At 35.1% G+C, this 25,538-nt stretch overlaps 1 protein-coding gene across 1 annotated transcript in view; it reads right to left on the reverse strand.

Annotated features, from left to right (window-relative positions):
* Positions 1 to 25,538, reverse strand: part of ANAPC1 (anaphase promoting complex subunit 1) — a 159,857-nt gene that overhangs the window by 12,135 nt on the left and 122,184 nt on the right. Inside the window, exons 40-46 of the mRNA XM_078149679.1 lie at positions 14,529 to 14,646; positions 13,636 to 13,713; positions 12,559 to 12,626; positions 11,097 to 11,235; positions 8,024 to 8,110; positions 5,653 to 5,748; positions 2,899 to 3,097 (exon numbers count right to left, since the gene is read on the reverse strand). Of these exons, the coding sequence (XP_078005805.1) occupies positions 2,899 to 3,097; positions 5,653 to 5,748; positions 8,024 to 8,110; positions 11,097 to 11,235; positions 12,559 to 12,626; positions 13,636 to 13,713; positions 14,529 to 14,646 (785 nt within the window). The remainder of the gene's footprint in view (positions 1 to 2,898; positions 3,098 to 5,652; positions 5,749 to 8,023; positions 8,111 to 11,096; positions 11,236 to 12,558; positions 12,627 to 13,635; positions 13,714 to 14,528; positions 14,647 to 25,538) is intronic.

Below are 25,538 nucleotides of genomic sequence, written 5' to 3' on the forward strand. Positions count from 1 at the left end.
ACAAATAAAACAAAGTTTCTGACTCCTGAAGGGAGAATTCAGAGGAAAAAAAAAAAGAAAGAATCTAAGGGGATGCCTTAGACTGCCTCTTAGAAAATTTTGGAATGGCTTAACAAATTGGTATATAAATGTAATGGACTAGTATTATACCCTAAGAAATACTGGAAGATACTATTTCAGAAAATTATTGGTAGCATTAATTGATGCAAAGTGAAGTGAGCAGAACTAGAACAATTTATACTAGGACAGCAACACTATAAAGAAAAACAGTGTTGAAAGACTTAAGAACTCTAATCAATGCACTGACCAGTAACGTACACAGAGGATTGCCAACTCCTGATAATGGCAATGGACTCAATGTGTAAAAAGAGACACATACATTTTTGGATATGACCACTGTAAGGATTCACTCTGCTTGACTACGCTCATTTATTATGAGGGTCTTTTTTGCCCTTTCTTTCATTCAATTTTTAATTGGTGATGAGGTAAAGAGGCTAATATTAGCATGCCCCTGGAAAAAGGGCCACTGGGGGGGAAAAAAATCTCTTAAATGCACAGAAGGGAACAGAAGGAAGTTCTGACAAGTGGGATAGTTTTGAAAGTAATATGTAGGATTTATCATACATTTAAAAAAAAAAAGCAAGCAGTATGAAATGGAGATTAAGTCAATAGTGTGATATGACAGCCAAAAAAGCCGAAGCGATTTTAGACTGCAGTAAGAGAGGCAGAGGATCCAGAAACAATGTTGTGATAGCCTTGTTCTTGTCAGATATTCTGCTCTTGTCAGGCATCTGAAGTATTGCATTCAGTTCAGAATGTCATGTTTTAAGAAGAATATTAAGTTAGGATGTCTACAGGAGGGAAATTAGGATGGTGAGGGACCTCAAGAATATATCATAAGAGGGTCAGTTAAAGAAATAGGATCTTTAACCTGGATAAGAAAAGGGTACATGAAGATGGTGTCAAGTAATTCAAGGGCTATTATGTGGAAAAGGGATTATACTTCTGTTCTCTGCTTGTCACAAGAATGTAGAACTAGGAAAAAGTATAAGTCACAAAGAAGCACACTTAAGTTTGATGTCAGGAAAACTGTCTAACATTTGGAGGTATCCCAAAGTGGAATTGACTGCCTCAGTAAACAGGATTTTCCTCTCCCTGGAAATCTTTAAGGAAAGGTTAGCTAACCCCTTGCTTGCTAAGTATGACATTTTTTGTTTGTACACAGGTTAGACTTAAATGGCTTCTGAGGTGCCTTTCAATGCTAATATCCCATGACCAACCTCCCGAGTGAAGATCTTGATAACCATTCACACATTCAAAGACACTAGTTTTACATACAAATATGCATATGATTATACTTGTAATCACTAAATCAAAACAATTTTGGAATTGGAAGATACCTTTTTAGATTCTTATTCTGACAGTTAACAAATTAACAATTGTTATCTACAAACTTAATAAAATGCATTTAACTCAATGGCAAAAATTCTCAAGAGAAGAAGGCTTTAAAAATCCAAGCTACTTTATAAAGAACTGAACAGTTTATATAATTGAAGAATGTTATAAGACTTTGTCAAAGGTCTTACTGATATCCAGGGATACTGTATATATTTTCCCTACTTTTGATATCTTTTCAGAAGACCTATCAAATATTCTACTTGTGCCTCATTTGACTTCCTTCTAAAGTCAATGGATTTCCATTTACAATGGAAAGTTGTACATACCAGAGATTTGCAGTTTCCCATCACAATATTTTTTTCTCTTCTACTTTGTATATAGAAATGCTCATTTTATTTGATGTCTAAGTTCAGAATTTTAAAGGCTATATATAAATTTTAAAAAGCTAAAACATAAAGTAAATGTATTTTACACAATAATCCTCCATGTTTGATTCCATGGCATAGATGAAAGAATCCTAGATCTTGAGTCTGGGAGACTTGGGTTTGAATTCCACCTTAAGACATAAGCTATGTTATTAGCCTGTTTGTTTTCTCTAACATGGGGATAATACTTGTTCTACCTATCTCACAGAGATTTTTTTTTTAAGGAAAAGTGCTTTGCAAATCTTAAAGCATTTTTCATTATTATATTATTATTATGTATTCTCAGGTATGGAGGAGGACTTTAGGTAGCTTTGTGTATCTGTTCACAAGCAACTAGCAGTAAGAAACAGGAGGCTTCGTACAAGTTTTCAATTCAGTTCAATGACTACTTACTATCTACTATATGCAAATCACTGCAACAATTTTTTTTAAAGTTTATGACCCTTATCTCTGAGAAGACAATTTTATTACTTCTTAGTTCTATTAGTAAATTAATCAATCAAACATTTACCTAATACCTAGGATTTGTTCAGCATTATATCATGTATAATGGGAATATAGGAGTATAAGTGCTTCCTCTATTTAAGTAATTTAAAATTTAGCTGGGGAGAAAAGTCATGAACACATGTAAAAAAGAAAAAAATAAAATCATATTGAATTATATGAAAGTGAGGAAAATGCTAATAAGGGAGATTAAAGCTTTCTTTTCTAATTCAAGTTACTAGTTGGCCACATTTTAAAACCAGAAGCTTACACAAACTATTATTTTATGCACAAATGCCAGAAAAAGAAAACAAAGCTTAGAAGTATGACAATTGCCTGTTTAGAATAAGTACAGTTTTATTTAAAGCTTCAAATACAAAAGACACTGTCTCACACTTCCTTGAGTACATTTTTCAGAAGGCATGGTTAAAACAGGTATTCAGATTTCAGGTCACTAAAACGGAAATGTTAATTCCTAGATAGATCATCTGGCTTCTATTCAGATAATTCTCCCCTCATCCAAGGAAATACGATTTTAAAAACACAGGCCCATTGTAGACTAAAAATCAGTGTTGCCTCATGTTTCATTTACCTTGTAACCATTGATCCAAAGCATTATCAATAGTGCACTTCATCACAGGAAGAAATTCAGAGTTCATAAAAAGCCCTCGACTAGGGATCTTCTGCATTCTCTCCTGGTGGCTTCTGGAGCTGAAGAATTCTAATACCAATTTTATTTGCCAAAGTTCAAAAGTCTCAGACATTTCCCTCCTTTCTAGTCTTCTGACAGCCTTGAAGAGAAAAGACAAAATGCAAACAGTGATGTTTTATCCACCCAATTTTTACAAATAACTGAAGTCACTGTATAAGGTTCCTGAGCCAGAATTTAATAACTCAAGTGCGTTAAGAAATACTCCATTTCCATATATTTCCAAGTGAGAAGGTAATTTTTCTCCCCTTTTTGGGTGGCTTTTACCCTACAGATGTGCCTATTAGTCAGTCAATAAACAGTTATTAAATGCCAACTATATGTAGGCTACACTGTGCTATTACTATCACTCTGTCCATCTGTCTGTCTTGGTGGATGACCATGTCTTTAATTTGGGTGCCAAGAAGAACCGCCATCAAATTGAAATCAATCACCTTTGAAAAACAACAAAAGTTGGTAAAACCTGTGTATAAAATATACCTAATTCTTAACTTAAGTACCCTATAACTGTTGAGTCTACAAGTAGGTCAGAACGTACATTCCTTGAGGAAGTTTCTTTTCTTGGCTTTGTATCCCCAGTGCCTAGCACATGCTGTAATATATAATATGGCTCTTTTAAATATTTGCTGAATTTCAATCTCTCAAAACAAATAGACACAATCAAACTTGGAGGTAAGAGAAATGGGCAAAATCTGAGAGGGAAAAGGTGAACAAAACATGAGCAATTCAATTCCAATATTCTGATATTTCTCAAACATTCACTATATGCAAGGTAGGGGAAAAGTCCCTACTCTTAAAAAGTGCATTCTACTGTACTTACATTGATAAGTAAATAGAGTAATTTGAGGAGGAAGAGAACAGTAATGAGAGGGTAGGGAAGAGATTTCCAAAAGGTGGTAGCTTCTGAGCGAAACCTTTAATTACAGAAAACTAAGGCTTCTAAAGAGGCAGAGCTGGGGAGGAAGTGTATTCTAGGTATCCAGGATGGTTTATGTAAAAACATAGGGGAGACAAGAAATGGAATGCTGAGTTCTATGAATAACTAGTATTTCAGTTTGGTGGGGAAAATAACAGGAAAGGGAAACAATATGAGATATTGGGAAAAATAGGTTGGATACAGGTTGTAGAAGCCTTAATGTTAGGCTGAAGAGCGGGGAAGAAAAAGCAGCACAGATGAACCACCTCTGGGGTCTTCTTGTTTTCAATAATCTGCTCAATAGTCACTATGTGGTCAGAAAGCAGGGAAGAGAAACCAGTGTGAAGCTGGACCATGGATACCCGGAGGCAGAGAGGTTGTGTAGTGGAGAGGGCCACACCCGGAGTCAGAAAACCTGATTCAAATCTTGCCTTAGACACTTACTAGCTGTGTGATCCCGGGCAAGTTATTTAACCTCTGTCTACCTCAGTTTCTTCATCTGTAAAACAGAGATAATAACAGCACCTATATCCCAAAGTCATTATGAGAATGGAATCAGATATTTGTAAAGCGCTTAGCACAGCATCTGGCATATAGTATATATATATAGTATATATATGATATATATAGCATATATTGATATATAACATATGTCAATGTTAGTGACTATCATTATTATTGTTAAAATGGGGATCTTACACCTCCCTCCATTTCTTTGAAAAAGGGAAGGGGGTAAGGGGATCAGTGTGAAACACTGCATATAACATTAGACTTTTTTGAAATGTTACTTAGAGGCATGTACTGGACTTGGAGTCTAAAAGATCTGATAGAAAACCCAACCTCAAATCCTGAGGTCACTTAACCATAGTCTCCCTCGGTTTCCTCATCTATAAAGTGAGGATGATAAGTTTCTACCTTACAGGGTTATTGTGAAGACCAAATGAGTTAATATACGTAAAGCGCTTTGCAAACCTTAAAGTGCCATATAAATGCTAGTTATTATTATTATTATTATTATTATTATTATTATTCCCATTCTTTTTATTCTTTATTATAAAAGATGGTTTTCTGGGAGAGAATAGACAGTATAGCAGTAAATATATATGTAACACAACAATAAAAGATATGAATAAAAATTTATTTTTGAAAAAAGATAGGTCTTATCAAGAAGGCTGCTTTGTTTACAAATACCTTCAATATGTACCTTTTTGATGGCAGAAATTTTATCATTAAAGATTAATATACTGGTTTGTTTTATTCCCTGTAAAAATGCAAACAATATGGATATGAAAACAATTTAAGTTTTATCAATCATTTTTACCTTTGCATGACTGAGTTTATCTGATTAGTCTCTAGGAGGTTTTCATAGAGGAATATATGAAGTAATCAGATATCTGAGGGAAACGGGAAGAAAAAAGGTTTCCCCAAAGGAAGAACAGAAGGGAAATAAAAAGGGGAGACTAGAAATACTGAAGGCACACTTTGCCTACTTCACAAAATTATGTAGAGCAAGCCCTTAACAATATTATCATCACTATTCTTAATGTATAGGTCTAATTCTTTTTCTTTTAAATGCTGTATGAACATCTGATGATCTTGCACATATTTAAAAAATGCTTATTTCTGAAAGACTGTGGAAACCAATAAGGCAAGGATAACAAACATCACTGGCAAGAAACCAAAACATTCTTTCTCCGTCCCCACTCTCACTCATCAAGTACCTGATCTATTGCTATGTATGCAGGCAGCATCTCTGGATTCTCCTGAGTGACACATTCATAAAGTATTGAAGAAAAGAGATCAAGAATTTCCTGTTTCTGAAAGATACAAATTGCACACAGTATGTACATAATACAGATACATTCTTAACTGAACAAATATTTATTAAGTATCTCCCATGCATAGTATTATGCTAGATACCATAAGGGATACAAATGCATGACAGTCTCCTTTCTTAAATAAGTGTCTTATAGTCTATTTGAGGAGACTGAAACATAAATGACAACAAAGGATAATTTGTTCAAAGATCTGTGATTTCAGAGATGTATTTTGTCTCCAAAACAATCTAATCTACGAACTCTCCTTGAGAGCTGTTGTGGTCAAAAAACAACAAACATACCATCAACTTGTGGCTAATTTGGTGATAAGGCCCTCCAAATTTAGGCTGGACCTCAAACAACAGACATTAAGCTTTCCCAAACATCTGCCACAGTGTCTATTCTGCTGGCACAACACTTAAGGATCTAGGCTCACTCTAAACCATAATGACGCATCAGTTAACTGGATTAAGCTATAAAAGTGAATGGCACAAAAAAAAGTGTTACAGGAATTCAGAAATGAGAAATATCAACAAAGGATGGAATGACTAGGCAAGATATCATAAAGGAGACGAAATCTGAAAGGATTAGTAAGAAGAGAATCAAACATAACAGAGGAGGGAAGTCACTGAAAGAATGGAAGAAAAGGTGGGGATAGGAGAATACAGCATGGGTGAAGGGGAGAGGGATGTGAGGAGAGTATGCCGGTAAGACTGGAGGGTTTATATTGAGCAGCGGGAGATACAAGTTGAAAAATTAGTGTGTACTATGTTAAGCTAAGGAATATGGAATTTATTCTTGAAGTAATAAGAAATATTAGAGTGAGAAACAGGATGAAAGTGGTATTTTACTAAGATCAAACAATATGTAGAGGATGGATTATAAAAAGAATAAACTAAATGATCAATTTAATTTTTGTGGTGCTATTTGGTTCTCAATATTTCCACTTTCTTCTGATTCTTTTCTTGGAGACAGCATTCGTGAAATGTAGGTGTGAGAATATTATATAAGTCGTGGCCACTCTTAAACTTTATTTTCCAGTGTAGTTTTTGCTGTCCTCACTTATGCCTAACTTTGAATTGAAGTTGTGAATATCGAAGTACATAGGTCCTGAATTTTGAGGATCTTATCATTAAAATTTCTCTAGCTCTTTTCCCTTTGCAACAGCTATTGGTATACTGGTATATAAGCTGCAAATATCTCTTTGGAACATACTTATCATGCACACTGCAATATGAAAAGACCAATGTCTCACAGAAAAATACTTCTTGTTGCCTTTGGATGGATGATGAAACCAACTCCACCAACTGCTTTATTTGCCTTTCCAAGTAAAACTGTGAGTAACTTCTGCTTCCTAGTTTGGTTTATAATGAGTATGGTGAAGTTCACATAGGTCAGCTCCTCCAGAAGTATAAACAATCTTTAGGATTTAACATTTAGACACCAACATGTAAGGGAACGGCAGCACTACGCAATCTTGTCCACTATTCTTCTATGTCATCACCACAGAAGAAGAAGGCCACACAGGACAGAGGGCTTTTTAACATTCTTTTTTGCTTCCTGAACTGCTACGATCAAACAACTCATCATTAAGTGGCCAGCCTACTGGTGATGGGCTTTTCCATGCATAATTAAATTTGTTCTTTGAAAGCAGACGGTTGCAGAGGTTCTGGTGGAGGCTTTTTTCAACATAGTACCACCTGCCAGGATTATATGCCCACTGGCATAGTTTTTGAAAACTCAAGGTCACAATGAAATGAACTTTACGCCAGTGGTAGTATTATGTATTATTTAAGTAGCAGTATTATGACCAGTAAAACAAGAAGATTAATGTAGGATGGACGATATATTAATAGAATATATTATCTCAAGAGATACTTATGGATAAAAACAGAAATCTAAGTACAAAAAAGTCTTAGATATATTCAAGAAGAAATCCACAATAGATTATTAAAAGAAATGAGGTTTTTGAGAGTATATCCCTAACTTCTTAAATTTGTTATCAGGGATTATAAAAGATCCTTTTCTAATTATTCTGTAATGTCACTGCCAGAAGATGAGGCTATAAATGGACTTCTAGTTTAATTCCCAATGCATTTCTCATATTCTTAATTTCAAGTACTAAGGCTTTAAGTCTATGGGCAATTCTTTCTCTGTTTCCTACAAAAATGTTTCTGCTATCAATCTCTAAAAGGTTAAAACATTGCTTTTTATTGTCCAAAAACCAAAAGGAGAAACAATGAAAAATATTAGCAATGGTGCTTTAATAAAATACCTGGCCCAAGTTCACAGTTGGTTTGCAGAAGTATTCAGCAAACGACAAAAGTGCCGGATCAGAGGTGAAAGCTGAAATAGCTTCTGGCTAAAAGAAAATAAATGTAAATAAGCCCCAGGAGTTTACTCACTGTTCAAACTTAAGTACATACAATAATAACAGACCTTTTCTTCCCCTGAACTATATTTCTCTAAAACTCTAAAACTATATTTCTCTAAAAACTAGGCCCAAATAGAAAACTTAATGGAGTTTAATTAAATTCCTGCTGAAAGAATATATAAAACATCTGGAGAAGTATGAAATTAGGCTGCAGACTTACTAAACACTAACCATAAAAAAAAGAACCCTCCTAATTCTCTCAAGGGGACAATACAGCACTACTTCCGTGCATTCTCAATGCCTGACTAAAATAAATACAAGGCTAAGGAAAAGATTTAATTTTTTTTTAAATCACACTGAAAGTAGGAAAGAGTAATTAAAAATAAGTCAGAAAACAGGGGCCTTCAGTATATGCCTATGTTCTTTTGTTTTCTTTCTTTTTTCTTTTTTTTTTAAATTTTTAAAAAATTTTTTAGGCAATTGGGATTAAGTGACTTGCCCAGGGTCATGAAGCTAGTAAGTGTCAAGTGTTTGGTATGAGGCCAAATTTCAACTCAGGTCCTCCTGACTCCAGGGCTGGTGCTTGTATCCACTGTGTCAACTAGCTGCCCTATCTATGCTTTTCTCAAAACACCAGATACAGAGCTAGAAAGGACTTTAGAGACCATCCAGAACAGTAATATCAAACTCAAATAGAAACAGATGGCCTATTGACTCAGAAAACCACAAATTAACATTATCTATGTTGTACTATATTTTTATTTATTTGGTTAAAGAGTTTTCAATTACATTTTAATTTAGTTCAGGCTGCACTTGGAATTCATGGCCTTCAGGTCTCAAGTTTAACACCTCTGGCCTAGAATACCTTCCCCACCACCACCACACCCCATTTTAAAGGTGAGGAAAATGAGACCCTGGGAAGTTAAGTTACTTATCCAAGGTCACACAGGCAGCAAGAGTTGGAGGTAGGGTTTGAATCTAAGTCCTAGGAACTTAGAATGAGTGCTCTTTTCCATTATACCACACTCTCTCCTTCCTGATGTTATGGTCCTCTCCCTCGGTCCACAAAGAGAATCACACCATTACCTGCAGATGCTCTGCTCAAAGGAATATAAATTTTGATCATTTAGACCTAGCAAGATATCTTGGTTTATGGGCTAGATTTCTTTTCTGTGGACATGCGCCCCCCACCCCCCACCCCAAAGAAAACTCTGGCTCTCACTGACTGGCCAACAATAGGTCCCAGCTCAAGCCTCACTTGGTCACTATTTGGATTCAGATGGCTCAGAGTAAGTGCAAATAGTAATTGTTTCTGTTTTGGCCAGAAACCCTGAGGGCTTTTCCCTCCCAGATTGATTTTATTTTTTTGACTAGGCAAAAGAGGTTATTCTTAGCCTTATTCTTACCTACCCTTAATCACTGAATGGGTGTTGCCTCAAACAACCTGAGACCTAGGAAAACCCTTAGTTTAGAAGGGCCTAGGCCTCCCACTGCATCCAGAGACATTTCCAGTCATCCTGATCTATATCGTGCCACTGGACCAAGGTGGCTCAGGGGGAGAGAGGGAGGCCAGTGACTTTGCACAGCCCTTCCACACTTCAATTCACTTACAAGTTTTTCCTGATGTCCTGGTCCTCTTTGAGAAAGAAGGACAAACAACAACAATTTATCAAGACGCGTGGAGCAGAGACATCCAGAAATACCTTTTAAACTTTACGTACTTCTCCCTTCACTTTGGACTTGAACATAATTATTTGTGATTTTTATTTTCAGAGAGGGTTAGGCATTAGTAAATTTGTCCTTGAGTCTGTGCCTGCATTACATAAGAGTAATACACATTAAACTTCTCCCAACAAATCCTTTGTCAGTGCCTCTCACATGAACTAATGAACAATTTCCTCAACTTTATTCTGCTAAACAAAATCTAATAAGGTAAACTATTCAATCAAATTTATTAAGCATCAAGGACAGTAAGGCCTAAGACATCAGTACTAGGTGATCTTTGCACAGTGACTAGAGGGTTGTACTGGAGTCAGAAAAACCTGAGTTCTACCTCAGAGTGAGCCCTGGGCAAGCTGCTTAACTTACTTTCGCCTCAGTTTCTTCATCTGTAAAAGGAAGACAGTAATAGCACTGACTTCAAAGTATTTTGAGGATCAAATGAGATAATATTTGTAGTGCTTTGCATACTCTTAAAGCACTCTACAAGTACTAGTTTTTATTATTATGGCTATCATCACTACTGCTAATGTGGTTTAGAAAGCACTAAAAAATTTCAGTTCATTTTTTAAAAAATTTAATGCCCCCTACTATGAGGGACAAAGCACCAATCTTAGTCTTCTCAATACTCACTTGCTTATGGTGACTGATTTTTGAAGTTTTTGTGATTACATCTTGAAAGTTGTGTTTGCTTTAGACACATAGGAATGTAAAAGTTAAAGACTTGAATGTGGTTGCTTTATGGCAGGACTACTCATTTTTTAAACCTTCTAAAATTTTTGTATTAATATCAAGTGTACAAATGTATTAGAAAAAGGAAAAGTCTGATCTTTTCGTGACCTTAACACCCAAAGCAATGGAATCTGAACAAGTGAAAGGACAAATGCAGGAAGTGGCACGCAATACCTGTCAAAAGACAAACCTCGACCAGTACTGGAATTAGCTAATGGGATAACCTAAATTCCTAAAAGGCCGTGACTTGTTTTTGTAACGTTATTAACATACAATGTGTTACTCTACCTGTTGCTAGAAGGTAAATATTAACAACAAGGCGGGCAGGTTTGCACAGAGTGTCCCATAAACACCAAGCCCTATTTAATAAATTAGTCTTTCACTCCCAAGTTATAGCGAGGCTTGGCAGCAGATCCAAGCAAGAGTCACCAAGAAAAAAAAAGTCTGAAGGCCAACAGACACTCAGGCTGTGACTGGTCTTTCTCTTCTCTTCTTTCTCTCCTTTTTTGCCTCTCAACATTACCTTGAAAGCCCTGGCTTCAGAATTCCTGTGGGTGACTGTTTGAGCTAACAGACTTTGCCAGCCCATGGGATCTTCCTTATAGGAGAGTTGCCCTGCCCTGAGTTTCACATATAAAACTCCATCCTTGGAAAGGATTGATCTGGAAGAAAACAAGACGGAATTCAGCATACACTGTTACTGGTAGTTCTTGGTAGTTAAAAAGTGTGGTGTTTTTCAGTATAATGAATGCTCACATGTTCCCAAAGCCTAAGGTAGTTCCTGGAAGAAACAAGGCTGTTGGATTAGAATAAGATGCTACTTCTCATTTCTGGATTTTGGGGGAGGACAGAGCATTGTGACTATTCCTCCTTAATCTTAATACCTTCCTTCTTCTGATGATCTCTGATTCATCCTGTTATCTACCTTGTTTGTACACAGTTATTCGCATACCATCTCCTCCACTAGACTGAGATCTTTGACAGCAGAGACTGTTTGCTGCCTTCCTTTGTATCTTCAGTGCTTAGCACAGTGCCTGGCATACAGCAGGTGATTAATAAATGTTTGATGATTTAACCCGACTTATCTTGATTCTGCTACTGACTACATAACATTGGGAAAGTCATTTAACTGCTCAGTTTTGGCACCTTTAAGAAACGGGGACAATAATACCTGTTATACCTATTCTCACAGATTTTTGTGAGAATAAAACTCATTTGTAAAGCACTGTATAAATATTTGCATATGTATATGCATGTATGTATAATTGCAGACAGTAAAATACTATATAAATAGCAGAATATAAGATCCTTGAAGACAGTGACTATTTCCTTTTTGACATCCAGAGCCTAGTACACAGCTATGAATGTAGTATGTACTCACTGTTTATTGAACTGAATTACCATATAATTATAGAATCAGTGCTGAAAGAAACCTTTTGGGTCATTTAGTCCAACCTATTATCCAATTACAGGGAAAGCCTTTAAAAAACAAACCAACCTAGGTCCTCTACGTCCCTGACTTGTGCTTTAATTACATCACACTTGATGTAAGTATTCTTACAATGTATCCTATTTCAATACTGAACAAGTCAAACCATTAGGATGTTCTTCTAATATTGAACTGAAATCTTCTTCCTATTGCCTCAACCATAGTTCTCCCTGAACTATCCAGAACACATTTAATCTCTTTCTCCAAATTTCAGATTAGCCATCAACAGACAATTCTACTACTGTCCTAATGAAAGGAAATTCAAGTTCCTAAATAAATCTAAAATAGATATATAAGCATGTAGAGCCTTAAATTAAAAAAAATTCTTTTTGTAGTACTTATAAAATGGGACAGGCTTGCAAAATATTTCACTCTTAAGATTATGACATAACAAATAACATTCTAATTGTTAATTTGTTTAAATAAACACCTTTTTTCTATCTGAACATCTCCTATACTCCACAAAAGGGTACAACACAGATTTCAATATACTTACTTCAAGTGGTGCATTCCTTTACTTAAGTCTATAAGCAATTCCCAATATCGTGGGCCTTTCACTTTAATCTGTCAAGATAAATATAAATATAGTAAGAAAGTATCAAATTATTTGGAGGAAATAAGACTAATAAAAACTAGAATGTACCTGTTGGTTAGCTAAGTGGATTTATTTCTAAGTGCTATGGAATGTAACCAGATGAATTCCTTTTGCTTGCCATTGGGGCTGCCTGCCTCAAGTCTCTCTCCACTCTCCATTCAGCTACTAAAGTGATTTTCCTAAAATGCAGGTCAGATCATATCATTCTCCCTATTCAATAAATCCTAGTGGCTTTCTACTGCTCGCAGGAGCAAACACAAAATGCTCCATTTGACATTCAAAGCCCTTCATAACCTAGCCTCCTCCCACCTTTTCAGTCCTCTTATACCTTCCTGTCCAACACACATTCTTCAATCCAGTGACAATAGCCTCCTAGCTGTTATGCAAACAAGACACTCCATCTCTCTGCTCTGGGCATTTTCTGTGGCTTTCCCCCTGGCATGGGAACACTCTCCCTCCTCCACTCCAACTACTGACTTCCTTGGCTTCCTTTAAGTACCAACTAAAATGCATCCTCTACAGGAAGCCTTCCCCAGTCCCTCTTCATTCCAGGGCTTTGCCTCCTTTACTTATTCCCAATTAACCCTGTGTACAGCTCACTTTGTATATATTTGTTTTGTTTGCATGCTATTTCCCCTATTACACTGTAAGCTCCTTAGGGCTTTTGCCTCTTTTGTAACCCCAAATGCTTAGCACAGGGGCAACCACATAACAGGTGCTTATTAATGTGCACTGATTGATTATAATTCAAAATCTCTGGGAAAGGAAATATAATAACCTCACTTCTTCATGGCATCTAAAAACTTGTGGATCTTGAAATTTCTTATTTCTATTATCATCACTAGGCTTATTATCTTCCACAATGCAGGAAGGAGGGGAAAGGAATGATTTCACTAATTTTCACATGTTCAGTGTTATTCTGATTAAAGGTATGCACGTATTCACAAATGAAAGTACTCAAATCTTGTCCCAAATTACCTGTTTTAAAAGATGAAGCTCAGGAAGAAGGGTAGGTGCCATTAACTCTTCTGTAGTTTCTTCATACCACTGAGTGCCCTTTATATTATCAAAAGAACAACAGCTCAAGACAATGTGCTTGGTGGAAGTCAGGATGCAAAAAAGGCTAAATTTCCCATTGATTCTGTTACCAAATGTCCCATTTTTTAAAAAAGTGGCCAAAACAGACTATGTTGTATATGTTATGAACAAAGGATATGCTGATTTGTAATCCACTTGTGCGTATTAAATCATTAATTCCTGAATAAGATTTCTAATCTAGGAAGGATACAAAGTCTAGTAGCTCTTATATTACAGTTCTTTTAGCCATGTAAAACAATACATTTTCAATCAAGAAAGTGTACATGAAAAACAGTGTGAGAGAACATCTGGTCCTCAGATGACACTTTCTTACACAAATACAAAAAAGCAACAAATGCAGCTTGATCAGATTCCCTGAGTAAGATAAGGTACCAGGGTCATATTCATAACTAGTATCTTTACTGTGCAAGAGATTATAGGATTTATGGGAACTATCTACCTTGAATTCTAGCATTCAGAGGCCAAAGAGACCTTAGGTCTCCAATCTTACCTTATCTAGTCCAACCCCCTCAATTTACAGAAGAACAGACTGAGGCCCAGGGAAGTAAGGGACCACAGCTGTGATTCTAACCCAAGTCCTCTGCTTGGAGTCACTCTTTCTACTATATCATGCTGTTTGAATAATTCTAGCTACTTAATTTTTTAAAGAGATTAACCCAGACGCTTCATAGCAAAGAATGACAGTGGGAAAATGAGTGAGATAAAACCTAAGGCATGAATTGAGTAATGTATGGGATGGAGAAGGAATGGGAGTATTCGGAGGAAAAAATTACCTTATAGGTAACCTCTAACAATGCATAGCAAGGAGTATTTGTATCTACGTCAACAGGCACCAGAAGTCTTGGTTCTGCCGCTAGTACATACAAATGTCGAAGAGCCTGGAGATGATACCTATTGACAGAAAATACAGATGTGTGGTTAGAACAACTGCATAGTCTCTAAAATTTTCATTTACCTGCAAGCCCAAAATAAAAGAAATAATAACAAACCTTCATTCAGCCATCTGTAATCTGTTTCTGTAACTAGTGCTTCATCTTAACACTTTTGGAGGGAACAGAAGAACACCAAGGAGAGATCCTATGCAAACCTTTAGTCTACCAACACTTACTAACTTCATTTCCTAGTCTAAAAGCACATGATGTAATCAAAGAGTAGATAAACAGGCTTTCCACATCCTTGCTTTAACGGAAAGTTACATGTCTGGATCCTTATCACTTATTAAGTTCAAACTCCTCTACCTAGAATTCGAGGTCCTCTGATAACAATATGGTACTACCGTACCCTTTGATCATATTATTCATGTCCACTCCCCTACATGCACTTTACTGTGCAGCCAAATTGGCTTTCTTATATGCTTTTTCATCTCCTACCTCTGTACCTTTTTACTAGCCCTCTGTCTTCTAAGCATAATACCTGGCTTCTTGAAAGAGTCAGTTTATAACTCAATAGCTCTCCTCTCTTTCACAGCCAAGGCCCTAAACATAAACTGGTAACTGCTGCAGTCTCTTCTATCACTCTTTTTGCAATTTGGCTTTACCTCTACTTATTCAAATGAAACTGCTCTCTCCAAAGTTGCCAATAATCTCTTAACTGCCAGATCTGATGGCCTTTTCTCAATCCTCATCTTTCTCCATGTCTCTGAAGCACTATGATATTGTTAACTCTCAGTTGCCTGGGTTCTTGTGGCACTGAGGCTCCTCTGGTTCACCTCTTACTTGTCTGATCATCACTCCTCCTTTGCTAGATCTAAATCCATACCCATCCAGTCATTATGGGGCTGGTGTTCCAAGGTTCTGTACTATGCCCTCTTCTCTCTCTACACTGTTACTTCATGAACTCACCACTCTCATAGGTTAAATTTATGTCCTTGCAGATGATTCTCTGTCCTAGACTCTCTCCTCAGCTCTAGTCCTATATCACTGATTATTAGACATTCCAAACTAGATGTCCCACAGATATCTGAAACTCAACGCATCTAAAACAGAACTCATTTCCCCCCTCAAACACAACTGTCTTCTACACTTTCCTGTTACCACTGAGGAAACCACCATCCTCCAAGTCACTCCGATGCATCCTCGACTCCATCATCACTCAACAACTTACTTTCAATCAGTAGCCAAATCCTGACATTTTAGCCTTCACAACAACACAAAGACGTGCCTCTCTCTCCATCCACACAGATACCATAGTAGTTCTATACAGCACTACCACTCTGCTAGACTACTGAAATAGTTTCCTAACTGGTCTCTCTGACTCAAGTCTCTCCTCCTTCCAATTCACCCTCCACAAAGATACCAAAGTGACTTTCCTATAACATAAATCCTAAGGCACATGTCACACTTTCAATAAACTTAATACCTGAAGCTCTTTATAACCTAGTCTTTCCCTTTTTTTCCTAGTCTTACTATAGGATATTCCCCTCATGTACTCTACTATCCAGCCAAACTGGCTTTCTTCCTATTCCTCTTACACAGTATTCCATCTCCTAATCTGTACATTTGCACTGTTTGTTTCTCAGAATTGCTAGTTTCTTTCAAAAGTCAGTGTCAGTATCTTCTACATGAGGCCTTTCCTAATTGCCCCCTGCTGCTAGTGCCTTCCTTTCTTCCCTCCAAAACTGCCTTTAATCTATTTTTTCTATATCTTATATGTACTTATACATACGCTTTTGTCTCTCCGACAGAATGCAAGCTTTAACAGTAAACATTATTTTCACTCTTGTCTTTGTATTCCCAGCTTCTAATGCAGTATTTGGCAAAATGAAAGTGTCTAAATGCCTATTGATTGTTTTCTATTTTTGATGTTCCAATGCTTACACAATCAGACCATTAGCTAGTTAGAGGAAAGGTCAAAGGTAACAATAAATTAGAAAAAAGGATAAAAATGAGAAAACTAAATTAAATGAAAATTTCTAAATGAGTAAATTAAAATTAAATAAAGTAGAATTTCTCTAACTGAAATTATTATTTGTTTCTACGCATTATAAGTCCTGCAAAGTTAAATGAATAAGTATCCTATGAGAAGTTTATTGTTTGAAACTCTAAAAGACTTAAGAACTGTGATCAATAAAATGACCACTCATAATTTCAGAGGACTGATGAAACAACATGCTACCCCCTTCCTGAAAGAAAGGTGATGGACTCAAAATACAGAATGAGGCATATATTTCTGAACATGGCAAATGCAAGAAATTTGTTCTGCTTGACTATGTATATTTGTTATAAAGGTTTTTATCTTAATTTTTTCTATTTCAATTGTAGGGGGAAGTGGGAGGAAGAGGAAAAACAATAAATTTTTTTAAAGGGTTTATTGTTGACTGTGGTCATACTGTAAAATTAACTTTGCTATTTATCTCAGCTGCTATCCATTCTCCCATTTAACAGTAACATCTCTGTTTTCTATTTTCATTTATACTGGGAATGGCAATATGGATGTGGTTCAATTTCTCCAATAATACAATTAGGTCATTAGACAAAGATCACATATTAAGAGCACTAACAGTTAAATACATGTGTACTTAATACATGTGATAACAAATACAGACAGTCTAAAAACTGTGAAAACTTTAACATTCATCTTTTTCTGCTGCTCTGCCCAAAATGCTGGAATGCAAGGAGACTATACAGGGACTGTGGTTTCATGGGACATCACAACCAACACTTTTATCATCTGGTAACTAGATAATCTCATGGTAATGAGTCTCTCCATATTTAGCTACATTTCTTTAGAAAGCAAAGCCTGTTGTCAAACACAATCAAAATCTTTCCAGATTCATACAATTCCCAAAACAGAATATGCCACTATACAGACTTCAAGAGCCCAGGGTCATCACTGTCATCTGCACACAAGAAGACACTGAAATTAGACATGTATGGAGGAAAATGAAGCTTAATGAGGATGCATATAAAGTCTTACACTTATCATGTTTAAAAAATCATCTGAGTAGATATAGAGTGAAAAGGCATAAATAAATAATTTATGTGACTTATAGCCATAACGAAAATTTGTGTCTAAACCTTGACTGACCTCGTCATCTCAAAACAACTAGAAATGCATTAAACTAAAAGAATAATTACTAAAAGAAGGGAAAAGAAAAAAATGTCTCTCCCTGCTCTCATGAAGAAAACTTCCAAAGGAAAAGAGAAAGAGAAAAGAAAAAGAAAAAAAACTACTTCATAATATGAAGAAGAAAACACCATGGAGTAAGAATGCCAAGAGAAATTGCCACTAAAAAAGGATAATTATACAATTATGCAACCAGAAACCTCAGAAAATAGAATAACCACAAGAACCTAGATCTCTTTAGTGGTTGGAAAGCCTACTACAGAAGTTAAAAGAGATAAAAAGTAAAATGAGAGCTCTTAATGAAAAATTCAAAATGATTTAAACCAGAAACTAAAAAACTAAGGCAGTAAAAACTCTGAAAAAGGAATGCTGAAAGAATTCAAAGATTCAATGAGATGACAATTATTAAAAGAAAGCAAAATTGGAAGATCTGGTTAGATATTTAAATTTTTAAAAAATTGATCTGGGAAATAGGGCTTGAAAAGAAAAACATAAAAATCACTAGCCTCCTAAGAAAGTACAATAAAATAAAACATCTCAAAATTTTAGGAAATTATAAGACCCCAAAACACCCACACATATTAGAAATAAGGAGCAAAAGTTAAATCAATAAAAATCTACAAGTACCTCCCCTACAAAGGAACACTAAGGTTAACTCACCAAGAATCATTATTTTGAAGCTCCAAAGGTTCTAGGACAGAAAGAAAATATTTCAAGCACCAATAAGAGAGAAAACAAATTTCAAGGAATTCTAATCAAAATCACCCAGGACTATTCAACAACAATAAAAAATTGAAGGCTGAAATAAATGTGGAAAATGGTTTCTACCCAAGAATTTTTTATCCTAAAAAATTCATGCTCCTACAGAACAAGGAAAAAAAGGCTTTTTAACAGAATTGATGATTTCTAAGCGTCATGTGTGAGAAAACTGGAGTTGAGCAGTCTTTGGAATGCACGAAGCCAAAGAAATTTAAGAAAGGTAAACAAGTTTGATTATCTCAAAAGGGATGCTCCAATGCTTACCCAGAAGAAAAAAGAAAAAAGACTATTATCTCTGGGGAGTCCCACCATGCCTAACAGTCTAGGAGGTGTGGGTAAGTAAAAGGAAAAGCAAGAGGTGAAGGGAGGCACTTAGTATTTCCTGAAGCCCAGGCACCACAAGTGACAGTCATTTAAACATATAAGGAGAAGAAGAGCAGGGATGAGAGTCTCATGAATCATATCCTTATCTGGATGCAACAAAGAAAAGTTGAAAAAAGATGAAGGAAATGCGGCCTGGTGGTGTAGGGTGAGAAATGCCTTAAATAAAACAAACTATTAAAAAGGAAGGTGAGGAGAAGGTCAAGTGATTTTTTTTTCTCAACAGGGAAAACAGCTAGGCCTATAATCAGACTGTTCCAAGAAATACAAAAATCAGGTTCCAAGTACTGATTTTTTTTCTCTCTCAAAAATAAAAAAAAAGGTAAAAAAAATTCTAACAAAATTTAATGGCAAGAAAGATTATTAACTCAATAGTCATAGCCATGAATGTGAATAGTATGAACTCATATATAACATGTAGAAGTGTAGCAAAATACATTGCAAAGTAAAATACCAAAATTTGCTATATTCATGAAACATACAACCTAAAGATACCCAGAGTTAAAATGAAGGGTTGTAATAGAATGTACTCCTCAGCTGAATCAGAAAAAGTACAAATGGCAATCATAATCTCAGTCCCAGCAACTGTAAAAAACAGACATTAGTCAAAAGTGATAAGCAAGCTGGGAAATACCATAATACCATAGGCTTTAAGGCACCATAGATAATAAGAGTATTAATATTATATACATATGTTTGTCTACAAGTGTGTGTGCTGACTGATTGGCACAGCATAAAAGTAATTAATGGAAAGATTAACTTATTTCCACAAAGACTTTAGGTAATAAGACAACTGCAAGTGACTTAAACAGATCTCTTAGACTTAGACAGATGGATGTAACAGATAAATAAGAAAGAAATTTATGCTCTGAACAGAATGCTAGCAAAACTAGATATGATACACATCTTTGGAAATCAATGAACTGGAATGCTAAGGAAAATAATTTACAATACTTTGAGTCACTTTTAGATGAACTGATCATGTGGTAGAGAATATAGAATAAATTCACACTATTGAAACTAAACACCAAGGAAGATAGTAACAATGGCTTAAAGTTTAATAATATTAACCCTAGATAATGAGAGGGTTAAAGAACAAATATAGGTTGAAAGAGTGGAGAGAGAGCAAATGAATACACTGTTGCTGAAGGTGTGAACTGGTTCAATCATTCTGGAAAGCAATTTCCAATCACGGTAAGAAAATTACTAAATGTCCATGCTTTTTGACACAGAGACTCCACTGCCAGGGATCTCAAGTTGGTCAGAAAAAAAAATTCCACATTCATCAAAATATTTATAGCAGTACTTTTTATAGCAGCAAAGACTGGAAACAAGGAAGATGCCCATTGACTAAGGAATGGCTAAACAAGCTATGGCACATAAATGTAAAAATATATTACTATGCCATAAGAAATGAAGAACACAGAGATACAAGGCAAGAATCATATGAACTGATGTAAAATGAAACAATCAGAACCAGGAAAAAAAACAACAGTAATCACAGTGATGTAAATGAGACGAACAAAAAATTCAAAGTTGATATTGTGAAATAATTATCAAGAAGCTTTACTCAAAAAAAAAAAAGAGACATGAAAAAGTACCTCCTTCCTACTCTGCAGAGGGGGAGGAAACTATAAAAGTGTAACACTATAATGTCAGACTTGGTTGATGCATTGGGTTTTTCCACTTTTTTTTTAATTCTTTATTACAAAAGATGGATCTCTAGGAGGATAATGTAGGAAGGAAATGTTGAAAAAAACTGATGTAAAAATGAATCTTAGCAACAAAAAATTTTTTAAAAAGAACAAATTATAGAAACAAAAAAGAACTACAACAATTTAACAATTATACCCAAAGTTTTGGGATGCAACTAAAACAGTCTTAAGGGGAATATTTTTATCTCTGAACACATACATAACATTGCTATAGTCAATGTATAATGGCAGTCAGGTGGCAAAATAGATAGAGCACCGAGCCTGATATCAGAAAGTCTCATCCTCCTGTGTTCAAATCTGATCTCAGCCACATACTAGTGGTGTGACCCTGGGCAAGTCACTCAACCCTGTCTGTCTTATTTTCCTCAACTGTCAAATGAGATGGAGATGGAAATAGCAAACCACTCCAGTATCAGTGTCAAGCAAGAAAACCCCGAATGGGGTCACAAAGAGTTGGACGTGGCTGAAAACGACTGACCGACAGTCAATGTATATATGCTTTTCTTTATTCTATGTCACTTTGCAGCAGTTCACATAATTTTTCTCAAGCTTCTCTGCAGTCTTCATATTAATTGTTTCTTATGACTCAGTAATATTTTACTACATTTGTGATATACTAAAATTTGTTCAACCATTCCCCAATCGATGTACATCTATTTTGTCCCCAATTCTTTGCTACTACACAAAGTGCTACGCAGGAAGCATAAATACAACTAAAAGCCCTCTTTACTAAAAGATAGATCAAAACAAGTAGAGAGATACTGACTGTTTATGATTGGGCCATATCAATATAATAATGCTACCTAAATAAATTTACTTATTCAGTGATAAACCAATGAAACTAACAAAGGATTATTTTAAAGAATTAGAAAAAATACTGTAAAAATTCATTTGGAGGAACAAAAATTCAAGATTCTCAAGAGAAATAATGGGGAAAAAAAAAGGTAGAAAAGAAAAGGAGCTAGCAGTACCAGATCTGAAAACCATACTATAAAGAAGTAATCATCAAAACTATTAAGTATAGGCTATAAAACAGAAAAGTTAATCAAAAGGAATGATTAAGCATCTATCACAGAAGAAAAAGAACATAGCAACACAGTGTTTGATAAATCCAAGGACTGCAACTACTGAGGTACAAACTCACCATTTAACAAAAACTGCTGGGAAAACTGGAAAGCAGTCTGGCAGAAATTAGGTTTAGAACAACATCTCACACCACATACCACAATAAGCTCCAAATGGATACATGACCTGGATATAAAAGGTCACATTACAAATAAATTAGAGGAGCAAAGATGAAAATAAAAATACCTTTCTGAACTATGGATAGGAGAAGAGTTCATATCAGTCGAGGGATAAAAAGGATCACAAAAGATAAACAATTTTGCTAATATAAAAACTGAAAATTTTTTGCACAAACAAATCAATGCAGTTAATATTAGAAGGGAAACAGTTAACTTGGAAAAAATCTTTGCAGGAAGTTCCTCTGATACAGGCCTTAAATCCAAGCTGTATAAGCAACTGATGCAAATATATAAGAACGATAGCTGTTCCCCAACATATAAATCAACTAAGGATATGAATAGCTCATTCCCAAAGGAAGAAAACCAAGCTCTCAACAATCATACGAAAAAAATCGAATTCCTTGTTCAAAGAAATGCTAAATAAATCAACTCTGAGATTCCACCTCCCACCTACCAGGTTAGGAAAGATAATAAAAAAGAAAACAAGAATCACTGAAGGAGTTGTGAGAAAATAGGCACACAGGGTAAACTGTTGGTGTAACTAAACTGGTTCAGTTACTTTGGAAAACACTATGGATCCATGCTTTTAAGAAGTCACTAACTTGTGTATACCCTTTGACCTAGCAAAACCATTACTAGTTCTATAACCCAAAGATATTAAAGAAAGAGGGAAAAGATCCATAAGCACAAAACTACTAATAGAGCAATTTTTGCTGCAGCAAAGAACTAAAAACAAAAGGGGTGTTCATCAATTGTGGAAAAATTGCAATATATGAATATAATGGGATTTTGCCATGAGAAATGATGAAAGGGATGGATTCAAAGAAACCTAGGAAGAACTGTATGAACTGATGCAAAGTAAAATGAGCAGAACCGGGAAAAATATTATACATTAATGACTTGGACAGCTAGGCGACACAGTTGATAAAGCACTGGGCCTGGAGTCAGAAAGACCAGAGTTCAAATATGACTTCAGATACCTAGAAATTGTGTGACCCTGAGCAAGTCACTTAACCTCTGCCTGCACAAAGTTGGAGAAGGAAACGGCAAATCAGTCCAATAATTTTGCCAAGAAAACCTCATGGACAGTTAATCCATGGGGTCATGAAGAGTCAGTGTTCAACAAGTGAACAACAAAATGACAAAGCAAAACAACTCAACAACTCTGATCAATGCAATGATCAACTATGATTGTAGAGGACCAATGAAGCTAACTACTTCCTAAGGAAGAGAATAAAGGATCCAAGGTGAAGAATGAGATATACCTTTCTGGACATGATAAATATGTGAATGTCTTTTGACTGCTTTTACTTACGTGCTATAAACACTGCATTTTTCTTTTTTTTATTGCAGGGAGGGGGGGCACTGAGAAACTAGAGTTATGGGGAGAAGAGAGGTACTAGCAACAGAGTTATAAAAAAAAGAAATTAAAGAAAAGAGGGTCATTGAAGCATTTTTTAAATGCATAGAAGAAAACAGAGGGAAGTTCAGAGGGAAAGATCAACAAGTGGTTCAGCTTCAAAAGTAATGTGAAATTTACTGTGTGTTCATATGTATCAATATATGTATGTGTATGTATATACACATATGCTTGTGTATATATGCGGGTCCACATATCTTTAAAGATACCATATACAGCACACATATGTATGTGTATATATGTGTGTATATATGTATATAAATGTATCCATGTATATCTATATAGATACACATACATAGAAAAACACCAGGCTGTACACAGATATTCACAGTCATATGAGCTCCTCTGAACTCAAGGAATATATGCCTAGTAGTGGGATAAATGGATCACAGGGTATGGGCACTTAGCTATTTCTTGACATACTTATAAACTACTTTCCAGGATGACTAGACCAACATTTTGTTTGTGTGTCTCTTTCCACTCACCACCCCTTCTAAAACTAACTGTTCTTATCTTTGTTTATCTTAACCATTTTCCTGGGAGTGAGATGAAACTTAAAAACTGTTTTGATTTGCACTTCTCTTATTAGTTCTTTGGAAAAACTGTCTATGTGTTTTTTTAACAGTTAACAATTATTCTTTTGAAAATTGTTTATTCATACCCTTTGATCATATTCACTAGGTAACGGTTTTTAGTCTTCTATATTTGTGTTAGCTCCCAACATATCCTGGACATCAGACTCTCAAGAAATTTTTGAAGCAAAAATTTCTTTACACATTGAAAAGTTTGTTGATGATAATTAAGTTCACAATAAAAAAGGAAACCAAAGACCTGGGTTTGCATTTTAGCTTTGCCACTTAAAAGCTCTATGATCTTGACAATCATTCACCTCTAAGAGCCCTGGTTTCCTCTATTGTAGAGTGGGGATAATAATACTTGTACTATCTACTTTAAAGGGCTGTCATGAGAACTTTGCTAAATAAAAGTATTTTTTAAAAATGATATGATTTCTATAATTTAAAAGGTACCTGATTTGATTCTCTACTAATTTTTTAGTAGTATAATCATTAATATTCTAGGCATCATATCGATTTTCATCTTACTGTGGTATGTGGTACAAGCTGCTGGTCTAAACTTAATTTCTGCCAAATTGCTTTCTAGTTTTCCACATGGTTCTTGTCAAACAGAGAATTCTTTTCCAAATGTTTTATGTTCTTTGATTTACCTAATACTGTTAAGTTCAATTGTTGTTGATTCTTCTTTATCCAATTTATTTCAATAACCTAATTTTCTAATTTCAAAACTAGTACCAAATTACTTTTATGATAATTAACATTATTTGTAAATAAGAAACATTGAAAGTTTTCCTAATAATACTAAGGTAAAGCAAAGATTGACAATATCTCCACTGTTATGTTATATCATATTAATATCATTCCAAAAATTATATGCATAGTGATTAAGAAAGATTTGTAAATTAAAATTCTAGTATTTTCCCTGCAAGGTCATAACTGAAGGGAGGGAGTTTTGAGTTATCTTTCTCATCCAAAATAACCATTTGATGGAGAGGCTTTCAGTTGCCTTTTCTTCACTCTAAGACCCATTTAAGGGGAGGCAAAGATTGCTTTATTTCCTTAAGGATCAAACAGAGACCCTTGTTAGCAAAATAGGATTTATATATTTATCATCTTTACTTTATTTTTAAATTTTATAAATCAACAAAGGAACTTCCTTCCTTCCTATCTTCTTCCACTATGTAAAGTAATATAAGACTAAATGGCCAACCTTGACAAACTCCACCACCACCATTAGAAAGAACATAAAAATTTCTGTGCTTCCTTATGCTTTCTGATAGTTTCTTTCATTTTCTGTTAAATCAGCTTAATCTAAAACTAAAGTCAGAAGTTCCTCTTGCCTAGACACATGATTTACTACCAATCACTAAAGACAGAATTCTTTCACCATTTTATGTTAAGCTTCTTGTATACTCCTTAGTAGTAGTAGTAAACATAGTATATTTCTTTGTACTCTCATTTTATTAAATGTGTTGAAAGTCTCTTGTTTATCATTAATCTTGAACTAATGTTCAGAGATCTTCCCTACTCCCTCTCACTTTTTAAATGTATTTAAAAAATTTTTTTAATAATTTTTAGTTTTCAACACTCACCTTTATAAGATTTTGAGTTCTAAACTTTACCC

This window comes from Phascolarctos cinereus, unplaced genomic scaffold, assembly GCF_003287225.1.
Source record: "Phascolarctos cinereus isolate Bilbo 61053 unplaced genomic scaffold, phaCin_HiC Scaffold_2;HRSCAF=192, whole genome shotgun sequence".
NCBI lineage: Eukaryota > Metazoa > Chordata > Mammalia > Diprotodontia > Phascolarctidae > Phascolarctos > Phascolarctos cinereus.